The 19648-nt window shown below is 40.0% G+C and overlaps 2 protein-coding genes across 3 annotated transcripts; both read left to right on the plus strand.

The window, feature by feature from the left end:
- The first annotated feature begins 5720 nt into the window (after nt 1-5720).
- On the plus strand, nt 5721-9781 carry LOC115963949. The gene is made up of 4 exons (XM_031083208.1): nt 5721-6191; nt 6452-6714; nt 6871-9330; nt 9454-9781. The coding sequence occupies exons 1-4, from the start codon at nt 5721-5723 to the stop codon at nt 9779-9781; spliced, it is 3522 nt and encodes a 1173-aa protein (XP_030939068.1).
- Nucleotides 9782-16676: 6895 nt separating this feature from the next.
- LOC115975512 (40S ribosomal protein S18) lies at nt 16677-18618 on the plus strand. Of its 2 annotated transcripts, none has more exons than XM_031096313.1 (4): nt 16677-16682; nt 16947-17107; nt 17206-17394; nt 18318-18618. In XM_031096313.1, exons 1-4 carry the CDS (start codon nt 16680-16682, stop codon nt 18421-18423), a joined length of 459 nt encoding a protein of 152 aa, XP_030952173.1. In that variant the 5' UTR covers nt 16677-16679; the 3' UTR covers nt 18424-18618. The 2 variants fall into 2 exon arrangements, with proteins under 2 accessions (XP_030952173.1, XP_030952172.1); XM_031096312.1 differs by lacking the exon at nt 16677-16682 and adding an exon at nt 16744-16842.
- Nucleotides 18619-19648: the final 1030 nt, after the last annotated feature.

Consider the following 19648-nt stretch of genomic DNA (forward strand, 5'->3'; position numbering starts at 1 on the left):
AATTCAGCGAAAGATTGAGTATTCTCAGGGGATTATGGTGCCAAGCGATGGTAGGAGCAGCGGCTTAGCCTTATTGTGGAAGAAGGGTACCGAAATTACCTTTAAGAGCTGTTCAAATTCCCATATAGACGTGATTGTCCATGGGCCTTCGGCTTTGGAGCATTGGCGAGCCATGGGCTTTTATGGACACCTCGACACGAACAAAAGGTACATTTTTTGGCAACTCCTTGAATCTCTGAATGCTCAATGTAATATGCCTTGGGTAGTATTTGGGGACTTTAATGAAATTATGTATTTGTATGAGAAATTGGGTGGAGTGGAGAGGGAAGCAAGCCAAATGGAGGCATTCCAGGATTGTATGAATAAATGTGGGTTGGTTGATTTGGGTTTTGTTGGACAGAAATTCACCTGGTGTAATGGTAGGGACAATGATAGTAGAACAAAACTTAGGCTTGACAGAATGGTGGCTAATGAGGAATGGTTGAAGCATTTCCTGGATGCAAGAGTTTTCCACACCGCAATGTCAATTTCGGATCACTGTCTCCTCAAATTGAAATTAAGCAACAAGCAGAACTAGAGGAATTCTAAGAAAAGTTTTATGTTTGAGGCAATGTGGATGAGGGATGATCGATGTAGAGAGGTGGTGGAGTCGGCTTGGGATACTTGTAGTAGTGATCCAAATTTAGAACTCTCAGACAGGTTGAAGCGGTGCAAGGAAAATCTTTAGAGTTAGAATTGGAGAGTTTTTGGGAATGTGCAGCACACAATCAAACAGAAGCGGGAGAAGCTATAGCTTATGGAATTCCTAAACAGCCTCCATGACAGGGCAGGAGAGGTGCAGAATTTGAAAGCGGATATAAACAAGGCCCTGATAAGAGAGGATATCATATGGAGCCAGAGGTCAAGAGCGACATGGATCAAATGGGGTGACCGGAATATGAAATTTTTCCATGACACTACTAGTTAGAGGAGGAGGAGAAATTGTATTATGGGACTTATGGATTCGGATGGAAAGTGGCAGGAAGACCCAAGGAGTATTGAAGGTATTATTTTGGATTACTTTACTTCCATCTTCGAATTGAATCATCTGTCCAATTTTGATGCAGCTCTAGGGTGACCTTGGCCATGAATGCAGCTCTGACTGCCGAGTTTAGAGTGGAGGAAATTTAGAGTGCACTTCACCAAATGCATCCAACAAAATCCCCAGTCCCTAACGGTATGTCCTCGATCTTTTCTCAAAAGTATTGGGATTTAGCAGGGCCGAATGTGATTAATTGTGTTCTGAAAGCCCTTAATACGGGTGTGTTGCCTAGTGGACTTAACGAAACCTACATCTGCCTCATCCCAAAGGTTAAGTCTCCCCAAAAAATTACCGAGTACTGCCCTATAAGCCTATGTAATGTGAGCTACAAGATAATATCAAAAGTTCTGGCCAACCAGTTGAAAAAAATCCTAGCTAAAGTTGTCACTGAATCACAGAATGCCTTTGTCCCAGGGAGATTGATTTCAGATAATGTGATGGTGGCTTTTGAAACGATGCATTGTATTAATAGGAGGAAAAAGGGTAAAAATGCATTGATGACCCTAAAGTTAGACATGAGCAAAACATACTATAGGGTAGAGTGGCGGTATTTGGAAGCTATTGTGCGAAGGATGGGATTTAGTGAGAGATGGATTTCCCTAATGAAGATGTGTATTAGTACTATAACCTACTCTGTTTTAATCAATGGGGAGGCCAAAGGAAATATTGTTCCATCAAGGGGGCTTAGGCAAGGAGATCCAATATCTCCATATTTGTTCTTGTTGTGTGCCGAGGGACTATCTGCCATGTTAAGAAAGGAGGAAGAGCAAGGTAACATCCAAGGAATATCAGTGTGTAGAGGGGCGCCATAAATATCTCACATTTTTTTCGCAGATGATAGTATTGTTTTCTTCCAAGCAACCGTGGAAGAGGGTAGAAAGGTACTTAAGGTGTTAGAGGACTACAAAGCGGAGTCGGGGCAGAAACTTAACAAGGAAAAAACATCCTTGTTTTTTAGTAAGAACACCAGTAAGGGTGTCCAAGACCAAGTGAAGTAGATTTTCGGAACCCAAATCATCCAACACCATGAAAGATACCTTGGCCTGCCTCCTTTGGTGGGGAAGGGCAAAAGAAAGGCCTTTAATCGTATCAAGGACCAATTGGGGAGGAAAATAGCAGGATGGAAAGAAAAACTGCCGTCAAGTGCAGGGAGAGAGATCCTAATCAAGGTAGTAGCTCAAGCAATTCCCACATACACAATGAGCTGCTTTAAGCTGCTGGATTCGCTTTGCAAAGAATTAAACTCAATAATAAGTAGCTTTTGGTGGGGGCAGAAGGATAAAGAGAGGAAGATGCTTGGGTTGCATGGGAAAAGCTTTGTACTCCTAAGGAAGAGGGTGGCATGGGTTTTAGAGACCTTAGAACTTTCAGTGTTGCTTTAATTGCCAAACAAGGGTGGAGAATACAAGAAAACACTAACTCTTTAGTCCATAAGGTCTTAAAGGTGAAGTACTTTGCTGATAGGACTTTTAAGGAAGCTCAACTAGGAAGAAGACCATCGTACATTTGGCAAAGTATAATGGCAGCCAAGGATATTGTGGAGGTAGGGTCTAGATGGATTATTGGAAATGGGGAAAAGGTGGATATTTGGACGGATAGGTGGCTACCCACCCCAGATTCATTCAGGCCAATCAGCCCGAGGGTCCCTTTAAAGTCAGAGAGGGTCCTACCTCCTGGATAAGGAGACAGGGTCCTGGAATGCAGACAAGGTGAGATGCTCCTTCCTCCCTCATGAAGTTGAGGTGATTTTAGGGATCTCCACTAGCCTTCGTTTGTTTGAAGATTCCTTGATTTGGGCATGGACTGACAATGGAAGATTCTCGGTGAAAAGTGCTTACAAGGTGGCTAAAAAATGGTTGAAGAATCGAAATATTAAGGCTGATGCTGGGGGAACATCTGATAAATCATGAATGCAGACCCTATGGAAGTTGATTTGGAATCTAAACTGTCCAAATAAAATCAAACAGTTCATGTGGCACTCATGTAGAAATATCCTTCTGATAAAACACAGGTTGAAGTCTAGGGGAATTAGCATTAAGGATTGTTGTGACCAGTGTGGCTTAAGTGAATCCTCGGGTCATATATTGTGGGGCTGCAAGTTAGCATTAGAAGTGTGGGGTGAATCAAGGCTGAAACTTCCCTATATACCAGACCAGATGCAGGAATTCATTGAGCTAGTTTGGGAAATAATTGAGAAGAAACCTAACATTGACTGGGAACTCTTTGTTGTCACGGCTTGGAGTCTTTGGAACCATAGGAATGCTGTCAAGTATGGGGGGCAGGGCAAGAATGCAGCTAGGATCACAAAGGAAGTCTCTGATTATATGAAGGAATTCAGGCAAGATTCCCATAATCCAGGTAAAAGCCCAGATGTTCCCAACCTTCAATAGTCCCCCCCTCCCCCCAAGAGGGGCTGGTGCAAGATCAATACAGATGGGACATTGTTTAAAGAGAATGGCTGCTGTGGGATTGGAGTGGTTATTAGGAATAAGGTTGGCTGTATGATGGGCGCAATGAGTAAGCATATTAAGCTCCCACTAAAGGCATTAGAGACAGAAGCTTTAGCTGTGCAGGAGGGTATCGGGCTTGCTTGGGATTTAGGCCTGAAGGAAATTGAAATTGAAAGTGACTCTCAACAGGTGGTATCTGCCCTGTTGAATGCAGAATCAGTGTCGTGGTCCATTTCCAAAGTTATTGAAGGGGTGAAGTTAAGCCTGTGTTGCTTCAAGGCATGGAAGGTTACTCATGCGCATAGAGAGGTGAATGCAGCTGCGCATCAGTTGGTGAGGAAGGCCTTTTCTGTCTTAGATTGTAATGTGTGGGTTGAGGATATCCTGCTCTATATTGCTGAACAAGTGCTTAAAGATGTACTAAATCTGTATGAGGTTTCAGTTTAATGAAAAATTTTCAAAGTTTCTTATAAAAAAAAAAAAAAAAAAAAGACTCTTAGTTCACATATGCGTCATACAATCATACCCCTAAAAAAAAAAAAACCCCTTCATTGAGCTTCACTAAATTGACCTCACCATCTCAAATGACATTCATTTTGTTGTTGTTTCATATTTATAGATCACAAAGTAAATTATTTTGTGCATATATTTGTGACAAAATTGTGACAAGTTATGATTAAAATAATATTACTTTCATACAAACACATTACTATCACTTTGGGTTAAATTTTTACTTTTTTAGATTCTCCAATTGAATTTAACCATATAATTACATTGATAAATGAACTATAAGATTGAATTTATTATGATCATTAAAAAAAATAATACTAATTTTTATTATATTGATTAAATATAATTAACAAAATACAAGTTAAAGGTAGATAAAGCATCTAAAAATTATTTTTATTAATTTTTTTTTTTTTTTGAGAAGAGAGGAAGCATCTAAGAAATTTTAGAGAAGAAGTAGATAAATCACTTTTATCAGTACCTTGACTAGCTATATATAAAAAGAGTGAATAAGAAAAAATATAGTAGCTTCTCTATAATAGTTTTGATTTGTTCAATTTTCATTGTTTTGCTAGCCACTTTTTTTTTTCTTTTCTTTTTTTTTTTTTTTTTTTTTTTTTTTTTTTTTTTTTTTGAGGTGAATGCGTAAAGCTATAGTAGATTTGCTACATTTTTTTTTTTTGGTTTGTCCAATTTGCACTGTTTCACATTATAATAAAATATTAACACAATAAATTGACACAATATTTTCATAATTGTTGAGATGTTAATTCTTTATAGGTCAAAATAAAATAATAAAATATCATATTGGAACCAACCACAACTGAAAATAAATGTGATGGGGAAGTGGAAAATAAGTCCAACTCTGATTCGTCCAAAGGCATCGTCCAGAGCCAATAGAGCAGGTTGGACCAAGAATCACCCCAAAAGAATGTAAAATGTTCATGGAAGATGATATTACTCTTGATCAATGAAGTCTCCCATGGACGATAAACTCGTCCATGGAGGTCGTCCATGGACGATCATTAGATGTCCGAGGACGACCAGATCATCATACACTAGACGGACGAACACACAACACTTAGAAAACTTTCGACTCTCTGTAACGGTTACTAAACCCGTAGCTATCGCCATGAATCCTTCAAATGAGTTAACTTCTGTTAGCGGTTACAACTTTAGTAGCCATTGAGGAAGTTAACTCCGGACTCATTGGCTTTCGCAAATCTTGGGGAGGTTATTGGACAAATAATCGTCCCCAGGATCTCTATATAAAGGATCGGTCTGAAGCTGAGAAAGGTAAGAAAATTTCTGAGACTTCACTCCCAAAAACTTGGAACTTCATTCCTGTGAGACTAACTTTGCCATCGGAGGGGATTTGGCCGATCTTCTCCGACCCCCTTTTTGACTGCGCTTGCTTTTTGTAGGCCTTCTACCGCTTCAATAGCCCACCGAAGCCAAATCATCCACCTTACTGATTCAGAGTGATATCAATTGGCGCCGTCTGTGGGAAGGAGATTGTTTTGCAACTTTCTTTTCTGCGACAAAAGGTTAGGATGGTCAGGACCAGATCGAGGGCTACTAGCCCAGGCCGTCAGGGAAGCAGAGGCGCTTCAAGCGATCCCCAACGTGATCGCCAATCTGCACCAGTCATGCAGACATCGTCTGTTCAGCATGTGCAATCTATGGCGGCTGCAATGGCGGAGTTGACTCGCCAAAACCAAGAGTTAAGAATGGAGATCAATCAGAGAAGACAGACACGTGAGGAACGTGAAGAAGGAGGACAAACACAAGGTCATGGTGATAGAGAAAATACTGAGATTGGAAGTCAGTTAAGAGGCACCACTTCACGGACGGTACCACACTTAAAAGAAGAGATGGACCAAATGAAGAAAGTTATGGAGGAAATGAAAGAGAACATGAGGAGGACGAATCCCATAGAAGATTTGGTCCACAGAATTGACTCTCCTTTTACGGCTTCCATCAACGGTCATCTTCTACCATCAAAATTCAAACTGCCTTCCCTGGATTCGTACGATGGAACGCGTGACCCATTTGACCACATTGCTACTTTCAAGACAACGATACACCTTCAAGGGGTCCCTAATGAAATCATGTGTAGAGCCTTCTCTACCACCCTTAAAGACCTGGCACAAGTTTGTTTAGCAAAATACCCCCAAGTTCTGTAGGTTCTTTCGAAGAGTTGAGCAAATTGTTTGTTAACAATTTCATTAGGGGACAGAGACACAAGCGTTCTTCGTCCAGCTTGTTGACTATAGAGTAAGGGGAGAATGAAAGCCTACGGTCATTCATCACTCGCTTTAACAAAGAAGCCCTTAGTGTGGACGAGGTAGACGACAAGCTTCTATTGGCGGCCTTCCATAATGGGATTAATTCTGATCTATTTATCCACAAGCTATATGAGAAGGAGCCTCAAACCATGGCTGAACTCGTCCATTCGGCTCAGAACTTCATGAGTACAGAAGATGCGATCATAGCCAAGAAGAGGAAAAGAGCTGAAAGGATGGGAGCGCACCCAGCACGCCACTTAGAACAAGGCCCTCGTCCAAAGAAGGGACGGACGGAAGATAAGAAGGAACGAGATAACAGGAAGACGGGTCCTTTGGGAAGAAGCCAAAACTATACGCCCCTGAATGCTCTACTTGATCAAGTGCTCATGTAAATCAAAGATGACCCTTCTCTAAAATGGCCAGAGAAGATGAAGGGAGATCCCAATAAGCGCAATAAGAGTAAATATTGTCGCTTCCACAGGGACCATGGGCATGACACGGACGAATGTTATGACCTGAAGCAGTAAATTGAGAATCTTATTAGACAAGGAAAGCTGAGGCACTTCGTTGGAAGGGATCATAAAGATGAGAAGTTGAAAGGAAAAATGGAGGAATCGTCCCGGCCCCCACTAGGAGAGATAAGGATTATCATTGGAGGAAACTCGACGGGGCAATCTTCCAAGTCGAAGAAGACGTATCTCAAAGTGGTGCAAAACGTCCAACTCTCTGGAAGATCACCAAGGACGAGATCAATGGACGAGCAGGCCATTTCCTTCACCGACGAAGATGCTGAGAGGATCCATCACCCGCATGACGATGCAATTGTCATTACTCTACTTATTGCAGATTATACAACCAGGAGAGTGTTAGTTGACAATGGAAGCTCAGCAGATATATTGTACTACTCTACCTTCCAACAGATGAGGCTTGGGCGGGATCAACTTCGCCCAGTATGTTCACCACTGATAGGGTTCGGAGGAATGAAGGTGCAGCCCGTAGGCACCATTACATTACCAGTAGTGGTAGGGTCATACCCGCAGCAGATAACTAGAGAAGTTAATTTCCTCGTGGTGGACTGTTCGTCTTCATACAATGCCATTATTAGAAGACCAACTCTGAACAGTTGGAAGGCGATAACATCTACCTACCATCTATCAGTCAAATTCCCTACGGAGTACGGGATAGGGCAAGCACAAGGAGATCAGTTGGCAACCAGAGAATGCTATTTAGCCATGATGGCTTTGGACGAACAGGTGCAGACAATGAGCATTGAGGAAAGAAGGGTTGTTGCAGAGCCCACAGAAGTATTGGAAGATGTTCTTTTGCAAGAAGATGATCTCGAGAAATTCACCAGAATTGGAACAGGTATGAAGGAGAAGGCAAGAAAAGACCTAATCCAATTCTTGAGAAAGAGTATCGATGTTTTTGCATGGAGTCATGATGACATGCCGGGAATCGACCCAAGTGTAATCACTCATCGATTGAATGTGTACCCCTTTTCTAAGCCTGTTTGTCAGAAGAAGAGGGTGTTCGCTCCTGAGCGGGATAAGGCAATCAAGGAAGAGGTTCAGAAACTGACCATGACACAGTTCATTAAGGAAGTCTATTACCTGAATTGGTTAGCCAATGTGGCGATGGTGAAGAAAGCAAATGACAAGTGGAGAATGTGCGTAGATTTCACTGACTTGAATAAGGCTTGTCTCAAGGATAGTTATCCTTTGCCACGCATCGATCAATTGGTGGACTCTACGGCTGACCATCAATTGCTGAGATTCATGGACGCCTTCTCAGGATATAATCAGATCAAGATGGATGAAGTTGATCAGGAAAAGACCTCCTTCATTACCAGCCAAGGCTTGTTTTGCTACAAAGTGATGCCCTTCGGTTTGAAGAACGCAGGGGCAACTTATCAAAGGTTGGTAAATCACATGTTTCGTTCACAGATAGGAAGGAATGTAGAGGTCTATGTCGATGACATGCTTGTGAAGAGCATAGACGAGGGAAGCCATTTAGACGATCTACAGGAAACCTTTGAAACACTTAGGCGATATAAGATGAAATTGAACCCAAGTAAGTGTGCATTCGGAGTATTGTCGGGAAAGTTTTTAGGGTTCGTGGTTTCACAAAGAGGAATCGAGGCGAATCCAGACAAGATCCAAGCCATATTGGACATGGAACCACCGAAGAATATCAAGGAAGTCCAATCCCTCACTGGACGAGTTGCTGCTTTGAACAGGTTTATTTCGAAAGCCACAGACAAATGTTTACCTTTCTTCAAAATCCTCAGGAAGGCATTCGAATGGACAGACGAATGTCAAAAGGCCTTCCAAAACTTGAAGGACTATCTCACTACAGCTCCATTATTAAGTCCGTCTGTGCAAGGAGAAGAACTGTACCTATACTTAGCGGTGTCCCCACATACCGTAAGCTCAGCTCTAATCAGAGAGGAAGGGAAAGTACAAAAACCCGTGTACTACACTAGCCGAGCACTCAGAGGAGCAGAGGGAAGGTACCCGCTTATAGAGAAATTGGCTTTTGCACTGATAACAGCTTCTAGGAAGTTAAGACATTACTTCCAAGTTCATGTTATCAATGTCATGACGGACCATCCGTTCAAGAAGGCAATGAACAAGCTGGAAGCTGCAAGACGGCTGATTCAATGGGCGGTGGAACTTAGTGAATTCGACATTCGGTACCAACCGAGAAACGCAATAAAGGCTCAAGCCCTAGCAGATTTCATTGCAAAGTTCACTCCGAGTTACGAGGATCTTGGGGAAGGAGAGTACAATAAAAAATGGGTCGTCCATGTAGATGGATCGTCTACATTGTATGCTGGAGGAATAGGAGTTGTTTTGCAGGCACCAGAAGGAGACAAGTTAAAGTACAAGGCTCGTTTGCAATACCAGACTACTAATAATGAAGTGGAGTATGAAGCCCTTTTAAAGGGATTGGAGTTGGCTAAGTTTGTAGAAGCAAACTCAATACTTGTCTTGGGAGACTCTCAGTTGGTCATAGGCCAAGTAAATGGGACATGTGAAGCCAAGGAAGACAGAGCGAAGAAATATCTAAAGAAGGTAGTGCGCCTTGTAAAGAAATTCAAAAAAACTGATTTCATTCAAATCCCAAGGGAAGAGAATGTGGAAGCAGATATTCTGGCAAAAGAAGCGTCTGCAAATGAAGCAGTGGACGAGTTGGATGCAGTACAATACATGCCAAGTATAGACCTTCCAGAGATGCTGCAGATAAAGGGTGACGAAAATTGGATGACCCCAATAGTGTCATACTTGAAGGATGGAAGGCTTCCAGAAGAGAAGGACGAAACTAGGAAGCTCAAGGTCAAATCAGCCAGGTACATACTTATGGATGAAGTGTTATACAAAAGATGTTTGGCTCCGGACGAGGCAAACTACATGTTGAGGAAGGTTTATGAAGGAGCATGTGGTAACCATTCGTGAGCTAGATCACTCGTCCATAAAGTCATCTGTAGCTGATTCTATTGGCCAACCATCCAAGCTGATGCTAAGGCATATGTTAAAGTATGTGATCAATGTTAGCGCTTCAGCAACATTCCTAGACAACTAGCAGAGTATCTCACGCCAATGATGGCCCTTTGGCCTTTCGCGCAATGGGGACTGGACATTTTGGGGCCCTTTCCAACTGGAACTCGGCAAATGAAGTTTCTGGTGGTAGGAATAGATTACTTCACAAAATGGGTGGAAGCCGAACCCTTAGCAAAAATTACACAACAGAATGTCAAGAACTTCGTCTGGAAGAACATTGTATGCAGATTCGGGGTACCTAGGGTACTAGTGTCTGACAATGGATGACAGTTTGACAACACACCTTTTAGGGAATTTTGTGAACAACTTGGAATAAAGAACCATTACTCCTCACCCTCCCACCCACAAGCCAATGGCCAGGCAGAAGTAGCAAACCGATCCTTATTGAAGATCATTAAGACTCGGCTCGAAGGGGCAAAGGGAGTATGGTCGGATGAGTTACCAGGTGTTTTATGGGCTTACAGAATGACAGTGAGAACTTCAATAGGGGAAACTTCTTTTAAACTAGCCTATGGAAGCGAGACAGTTATATCGGCAGAAGTACACATGACGAGCCACAGGGTGAGGAAGTATCAAGCTGAAGAAAACGAAGAACAGCTCCGTCTTAACCTTGACCTTATGGATGAGGTCAGGATGGATGCAGAACAGAGAACAGCGAGGTACAAAAATCTTATGGCAAGACAATATGATGCCATGGTGAAGACTAGGCGCTTCAACATCGGGGATCTCGTCCTGAAGAGGGTTACCTTGGCAACAAGAAACCCGGCCTACAAGAAACTAGGGCCAAATTGGGAAGGACCTTATAGGGTTATCAACTGCAAAAGGCAAGGATCCTACTATTTGGAAGCTTTGGATGGACGGAGGCTAGAACACCCTTGGAATGTTAAGCACCTAAGGAAATACCATCAATAAGTGCCGACTCTTGACGAAGGTGGCCTTGGACGAGATATCTGGACGAGCAGAAGTATCTCATGTTTATTTACTACTATTATGTGTTTTAAGTATTTTAATAATCCCTTAGAAAGTACATTAGTGTTTTCACTTTTGTGCTATTCATGGACGAGTTGGTTTGTATTTTTAATTCCATAAGGAACTAGCTCACGAGCATGTGCCATGCCTGTGGACGAATGTTTACATAAGTTTGGATTTTCAAATATATATATGATGTATTTTCAAGTATATTATGGGAATCCTTTATTTTTGCATATTCATTCAAACTAATCCACAAAAAAGAAAATAAGCATGGACGAATGAAATCCTTGGACGCAAGGATGTATCGTCCATAAGCTTTCCTCAAAAGGAAAAATAAAACAAGGTACATCCGTCCAAAGCTTAAGACGAGATGAAACCTGAGTTAAAATGAAACAAGGTACATCTGTCCAAAGCTTAAGACGAGATGAAACCCGAGTTAAAATAAAACAAGGTACATCCGTCCAAAGCATAAGACAAGATGAAACCTGAGTTAAAGGTATATCCGTCTAAAGCTCAAGACGAGATGAAATCCAAGAAATGGCCGTCCAAAACATGGACGAACAAAGACTGCAAAAACCAGTGTAACAATCCATTGCATGGACGAGAAATTGCTGGGAAGTCTTATCAAGGATGGAAATATGGTCGTCCCTAAATTTGAGTGATGAATAAAATCTAATCAAAAAGGAATTCATTCATAGACGAACAATACATAAGCTAAAAGGATTCAATTTGCTCTATCTTGGTGATGTAATAAAAATTCACCCCTATACTCAAGACGAGGCAAACTGAATTCCTGGGTGGACGAACCATATAGCCACAAATGATATGAATAATGAAAATAAAAATTTCATACATAAAGCTGGAAATGTATGTATTCAAACACAATGGAAGGTGAAAATAGAAAATATTCATTTGTTCATGAAATTTAAAGAAGGGTGGACGACCCACGTCCAAAAACCCCTTAAGTTGTGAAAATGAAACTAATTGTATATAAGACTCATCCATAATCTTGGACGAGACAATTGTACTTGTATGAACTTGAATAAAAGAAGTGAAAAGCCCAAAACAACGGGCACTTCCAGGAAAAGGTAAATAAAAGTAAAGTAAATTTTCTAAGGAAAATGCAATCACTTGGGCAAGCTAGTCTTGGGGTCGTCCTTGGTCACCTCAGTGTTAGCATCGTCCATTATGTTGACGTCCTCAAAACTCGTCTGCAACAAGGAACTTTCAGTAGCGAGGGGAAGCTTGAAAGAATTGAAGTCCAAGTTAGGATATGCCTCTTTAGCATCAGCACGAAAGTCCTCATAGCCAGCTGCATAGTGGCTGTCTAGACAATTATTGTACTCGTCAGACTTCTTAAAGGCTGTAATGGCTTCTTCACGTGCTTTCACTAAGGACGAGGCAAACTTTAAGACTTGTCCTTCGAGATGGACGATACGGGTATCCTTCTCTAAGTTATCAACTTTAAGCTCTTCCACCTTGTTCTTCAACTTCGTCTCACTTCCTTGTAGACGATTAAAATCCTCGGTCAACCTAAGGACCTCCCCCTTTTTGAGCAGAACTTCATTGTTCAGCTCCTTAGCTTTGTCCTTAGCCATCTTAGCCTCTGTAGCAAGCTCCTTGGCTTGGCAGGTTGCTGTATAAAACTTTGACATAGCCTGCAGGTGGACGAAAGGGAGTTAGACATCCTATTCAAGTTAAAAACTTTTTACACATAAGGATGAGGGAAAGACTTACCTTAAAAAGGTCATGGATGCCAGAACGTTCAAATTCCTTCATTGACATGTTGTAGCATTCATTAACTTCACGTTTAGTGACAATTCCTTTGAACATCCTCCATGCATAACCCTCGTCCAGAACTAGATTGGAATGACGATCAGAGGGCTCCGACGAACTAGGCTTGCGAGAAGCTTTGGGTGGAAGGGGAGGATCATTCTGGACGGGATGGATTGTTTGGACGAGCTCCACATCCACGAGAGGGTCGTCCAAGTTCACTGTCAGAGGTGTAAACTTGGGGACCTTGGGAAGGGAAGTCTTACCAGGCTTTTGCTTTTTAGGGCCTCGACGACTAGATAGGTCGTCCAGGTCCACGACACTGGAAATTGACTTAGACTTCCTCTTCCTAGCCTGGACGGAAGCCACTTGGACAAATGGGGGTGCAGCAACATCCTCGTCCCCACTAGTCACTGTTTTCTCTTTGTTTTCCCTCATTGTAGTTATCCTTGTGACGAGGAAAATCAATCAAAAAAAAGAAAGGGAAATGAAATAAAGTGGACGATACTTACTTCGACGAGTAGTCTCCTCGTGACTAAGGTTCTCTGTAGTAGGCACTGGGCCGAGTCCCCAAGCTGCTAGACGACTGAGAGTTACCGAATCGTGGAAAGTTCTCCCAGGGAAGGTACGAATCACGTCTATCCGGTTCAAGTAAAATTTGTCCAAGCGTGGACGAACAACAGCTGCATCACTAAGAGAAAGTGTTAGACGATTGAAAGATGGAAAAAAAAAAAAGGAGAAATGAAATAAAATGGAAAGAAAACATATCTTCAGGACGAAGACGACCTAGAGGGCTGGTAAAAGGTGGGAAGGGGGGACTACCCACATCAACTGGGTCCCCAGCCCAATTTCCAGAAATAACAAAAAATTCTTTATTCCAAAACTGGTCAGACGAGTTACGACCCTTAATTAAACTGTAATAAGAGCCCCTAGACAAGAATTGGTAAAAACCAGCAGATTTCTTTATCTCCGAAGGCTTATAACAATAAAGGAACTCGTCCACTGTAATTGGACGGTTCCCTTCTAGTGCCTCATGCCATAACACTTGCATGACGACTATCGTCCTCCAATCATTGGGGTTGAGCTGGTTAGGTCCAATACCAAACCTTTGGAAGAGGTCTCTACAGAAGGAATTTAGAGGAAACCTAAGGCCAGCTAAAAGTTAAGAAGTATATACCCCTAAACCAGAGGAAGGAGAACAACACCATTCTCCAGCCTTGGGTAGACGAGGGTTAAGCTCTTTAGGAATTTAGTATCTATCTACAAGAGTTTTTAACTTGGCAGCGTCTAAGGTGGATGCTACCTCTGGGGCACAACTATAAATGACGTCTTCCTCGTCCTCTTCCTCGTCTTGAGGAGGGCTAGATGGCTGTCTGGACGAGCTAGCCCCAGATCCAGAAGCCATCCTATGTTGTAGTTCCTGAAATTCCTCTAAGGGAATGCCAGGAACCCCAGACGAGTAATGCTCGTCTGAGGAATCACTACAGGACGAGCTATCTACATTATCCTCACTACCCTCACTCCCAGAAGAATCGTCCTGGTACTCATCTATCTCCCTCTCTATACTACTAGACGAAGACATGGTTGAAATGTAGAAAGATTTAAGATGAAAACCTAAAAAGAAAGAGAAATACCTGATAGAACTAGGACGAGGCTCTTGGACGAGATGGCAGAAGGGAAAATGAGAGGAAAGTAAGGGGTATGAAAGAGAATGCACTATTTATAGGCCCCAGCAACAGGGTTAGTGAAACGACGCTCGCCACTCAAAAATTGACACGTGGCAGTTCCTTTGGGAAACGGGATCGACACGACTGGCCAACTAACAGCTTCGCGACACGTGGCTCACAAAAAAGTGAAATCTTATTAAAATCACAACAATATCCTGGATGACCCTTTGACCCTTTGAACAAAGGGGCAACTGACGGGGAAGTGGAAAATAAGTCCAACTCTGATTCGTCCAAAGGCATCGTCCAGAGCCAATAGAGCAGGTTGGACCAAGAATCACCCCAGAAGAATGTAAAATGTTCATAGAAGATGATATTACTCTTGATCAATGAAGTCTCCCATGGATGATAAACTTGTCCATGGAGGTCGTCCATGGACGATCATCAGATGTCCAAGGACGACTAGATCATCATACATTAGACGGACGAACACACAACACTTAGAAAACTTTCGACTCTCTGTAACGGTTACTAAACCCGTAGCTATCGCCATGAATCCCTTAAATGAGTTAACTTCCGTTAGCGGTTACAACTTTAGTAGCCGTTGAGAAAGTTAACTCCGGACTCATTGGCTTCCACAAATCTTGGAAAGGTTATTGGACAAATAACCATCCTTAGGATCTCTATATAAAGGATCGGTCTGAACCTGAGAAAGGTAAGAACATTTCTGAGACTTCACTCCCAAAAACTTGGAACTTCATTCCTGTGAGACTAACTTTGCCATCGGAGGGGGTTTGGCCGGTCTTCTCCAGTCCCCTTTTTGACTGCGCTTGCTTTTTGTAGGCCTTCCACCGCTTCAGTAGCCCACCGAAACCAGATCATCCACCTTACTGATTCGGAGTGATATCAAAATGTATTGTGAAAAAAGAAGCGTTACATCCACAATATTTTTTAAAACACTTTCATAACAAATCATAGGTGGAAAATTGTCATTAGTTCTAATTTAAACTTATCAATGAAACTACTTTTTTGCCCACCTATAACAACATGTAATAACCTACTACTTATGATTTGTTGTGAAAATATTATGAATATAACATTTTTTATGTGAAATGTTAAAACATTTTGTTGTCGTTACAATATTTTTCGAAATTGCTGAGTTGTCAATTCTTTACAAGTCAAAATAAAATATAACAAAATTATAAAGGTATTATAAAATGTTGTGTCATTTTGTTGTGTTTTTAGAAATTTTTTGTTGGTTTAGTTAGCTTTGTTGAGCCAAAATTCACTGTTTCATATACAATTTTCTTAGGTTGACTTTTTGTATTTTTTTTCTTTGCGCACCATTTTAAGTAAAAATACATAGTTTACACACAAAAACAAAAACAAAAACTTAGGATAAAAACACTTTTCATCATTTACGTTTGGGGTAGTTTATAATTCCTCCTTAAACTTTATAATCAAGCAATTTTTCCTTGGAAAATAGCAAATATGTCAGTTAAACCCTAATGAAAGCTTATGATTCTTAAAATATTCTATTGTGTAATGTCTAAAATAGTCCCACTAAATTTTAACATTCCAAAAATTTTCTTCACATATTTTTAGTTTTAGAGGGTAGTAATTCTTAGAAAGTTGGAATGAAGATATAAGGTGTTTTATTTGTTATCTAAAGAACATTGATTTTCTAGATTTAAATTTTCGAAACTTATAATTTATCTAATGGAAAATTTGATGACATATGTCTTTTGTTATCTTTTTAATTTTTTTTTTGTTATTTTCTTAGCAAAACTCAGTTGTTTATTGTTGGACGATGATGATATTCATTATCATTCTTAGAAATTTGTAGTGAGTCGATGTATTGCATATAGCAAATAGGTACTAAAAACTATTGTAATAAAATAGATATTTATATCTTAAATAGCTATCCTAACTTTGTAGTTGATCAAAATTCTCATTTGAATGAGATTAATTTTTTATGATATAATTATTAAATTTTTAAAATTAATTTCTTTTAATTAATGTATATCTCTATATACTTTAAAAACTTAAATGATTTTTTATGACATAATTATCAAAGTTCTTAAAATTAATATCTTTTTTTTATTAATGTAAATCACTATATACTTTAAGAATTAAAAAATTTATATATTTATTTTATGATACAAATAAAATTTAATATTAACCTTAATCATTATTCTTTTTCCGCATGTCTTGTATGTGCTGCTGTAACTATAGTGTTGAAAAAAGTGGTAACAAAAAAAAAAAAAAAAATTTGTGGTTTATTATATCGGAAACATTTATTTAAAAAAAAAAAAAAAAAAAAAAAAAAAGAAAAAAAGAAGGGGAAAGCCGTTCATATTGATTATTGAGGGAGGGAGGGCAAAATGGTAAAAAAAGGTAGGAAGTGGAAAACCCTAATGAGTACTGTATATAAGAGAATAAGAAGGCAGAGATGAGAAAAAGTAAAGAAAGAAAAGCAAGAAAGCGGTTTCTCTCATTCACGGCGTCCGTCGCAAACAGCCTCGCGGTGGTCTCTTCTGCAAAATGGTAAATTATATATTCTCTCTCTGTTATCATAGCTCTATAACCCTACTTAGATTTAGATTTAGATTTAGAATGTTGATTATTGAGAGTGTGAAAAATGCGCGCAGTCTCTGGTGGCAAACGAGGATTTTCAGCACATCCTTCGTGTGCTGAACACAAATGTGGATGGAAAGCAGAAAATCATGTTCGCTCTCACCTCCATCAAAGGTATCGGTCGCCGCTTCGCCAACCTCGTCTGCAAGAAGGCCGATGTCGACATGAACAAGAGGTCTTAGATTTGATATTTTTTTTTTTTTTTTGTTGTTGTTTCAAATCTTATATAATATTTGCTCGTATTGATTTTGAATTTGTTTTTGTTGTTGTTAGAGCTGGGGAATTGAGTGCAGCTGAGCTGGACAATCTGATGACTATTGTTGCCAACCCTCGTCAGTTCAAAATCCCAGACTGGTTTTTGAATAGGAAGAAGGATTACAAGGATGGAAAGTACTCTCAGGTCGTTTCCAATGCTCTTGATATGAAGTTGAGAGATGATTTGGAACGCTTGAAGAAGATCAGGTCCACTACTCTCTCTCTCTTTTTTTTTTTTTTTTTTAAATTCATCTCTCTCTTTATATGGAATGGAATTGTATGTTTAGGGACACACCCAGTTGTGATTGGTGGACGACAATCACTTATAATATAGGGACACCCAATTTCACAATTTGCTAATATGGTCGATTGTGAGGGGTGAACAATCACTTTTTACATGGACACTCTTTACTTTGTCTCTTACATATTTGAGTCCTGTTTTGATGCTCATGGTTTAATTGATGAGAAGAAAAAAAAGAGAGTTATTAACTGCAGTTTGTGTACTAGGAATGGTGTTTTACTTTTGTTTTAAGATTTGTTTCTAGGCAGTCAACACAACCCTTAGAACTCATGGAATTGATTTGAGATTCTTTCCCTAGGAGTCATATGAAATGAAATAAAATATTTGATGGATGTTTTGTAAATTTTTGGAAGGGTACAAGGACCTGTACCTTAGGTTTCCCAATTATATTTAACCATGTTGGTTGCGTTAATGAATGAACTACATAACCGAATTTTATTTAAGTTTTGCCCTTGTTGGATAATACTTACCATCCTTAGAATGATCAGAGGAGTTGTTGACAATTGTTCTTCAAACATTTGGTATATTGGTGCAAAATATTTTATCTAAAAGACATTTAATCTGTGGCAGTTGCTTTCTCAAACAATTCAGTGGAGTGTTCCAGAATGTTCTCAAACTTGTTTAATCACTCTTACTAGCTGTTAGTGTGGTTTCTGTGTTAATAGTCCCCCAATATAACATATGTCTTGCCTGATACTTTCTACTCTCTCCTGGTGAAAGAAACATGTCTGGTGCTAGAATATCATTTTCTTAATACCATAAAAGGTTGCATTTTAAGTTTTGGCTTGTGAAACATAAGATAGAGCTGACTCTTGAGAGTTGTATGCAGGAACCATCGTGGTCTGAGGCACTACTGGGGCCTTCGTGTTCGTGGCCAACACACCAAGACTACAGGCCGCAGGGGAAAGACTGTTGGTGTCTCTAAAAAGCGCTGAGATTTTATTTTTCTTTGTTCCAAACTAAATATATATGGTTGGGCAATCCAGATTTTTGGCTATTTAGTATGTTTGATTGGACATTTTTAGATTTTTGTTACTGTGGGCTGTGGTTGGGTGTTTCACTGTGGTTGTGTTTTTAAGCCTGTAACCCTATTATCATATTTGGTCAATTTTGGTTTTTCTATGGTTCTATCTAGTGTAGTCCATCTGCAGAGTTGCATTATATATCAAGCAATTGATAAATGCATCCATCTCTATGTATGCTTTCCAATCCTTGATTGGTACCATATTAAGAAGAAATTTACGCTTAAAACACCAACCTGAATCTTCATACCTTGCTTGATCTCAAGTAATTGGAATGTTCAACATAATGAGACGCGAAAGCCGAGGTATGGGGCCAAGTAGGCTAGCTAGATATATCATAGCTGGAAGTTCTGGTTTGTAAATTCGTTAATAAATTACAGTGAAGGTTGATTGTTTTCTTAACACGATGAGGATTTCTACTGATTATATTTGGACATCGCAAATATCAGGGCAAGGCCGGGCCAGGCCGGGCCAGCAAGCTATGGGGACAAATTCTTATTGTTTGGAGCTTTGGGGCCTGTTTGGTAGGAGTGTATTTTTAGGAGTGTTTGAGTCATGATTATCAATTTAAGGTGTTTAAACACTGCATTCAGAGGACTTCTTAAGATTAGTTTTCAATTTTTGATTTACATTGTCCTGTGACATTATTGTAATTAGCTAGAAAACTGTAGCACTCACTGATATTGACAACACAAACAGTCGGCTCTCTTTCACGAGTAAACTCCTCTCTTTCTCTCTGGACCTGGCCTTTATGGTTTCAGATCTCATGCTCTTTCTGTCACGAGCTTATTCTCTCTCTCTCTCTCTTGGAGGTTGGATTTTGGTGGATCTTTCTTTTGGGTTGGTGGGTTTTTGTTTCGGTCTTTTCTTGTTCTTTTTTCTGGGTTTGGATAACCAATGATGCAATATGGCTTCTTTCCTTGTATTTTCGTGTTATTTTCTCTCGGCCTCTCTCCACTAGTTCTTCTTTTAATTTTTTCTTTCGCTTCTTTCTTGCCTGGAGAACGGGCTTGCTAAATCTCAGTTGTATAATACTTATTCTTTGGATTCATTAATACAATTTTTGTCTCAACTAAAAAAAATAACAATTTTGCTTTGATTTAGATGGGTTTGCATTGATTTCAGTGAATTGTTCAAG

This window comes from Quercus lobata, chromosome 2 (assembly GCF_001633185.2).
Source record: "Quercus lobata isolate SW786 chromosome 2, ValleyOak3.0 Primary Assembly, whole genome shotgun sequence".
Classification (NCBI taxonomy): domain Eukaryota; kingdom Viridiplantae; phylum Streptophyta; class Magnoliopsida; order Fagales; family Fagaceae; genus Quercus; species Quercus lobata.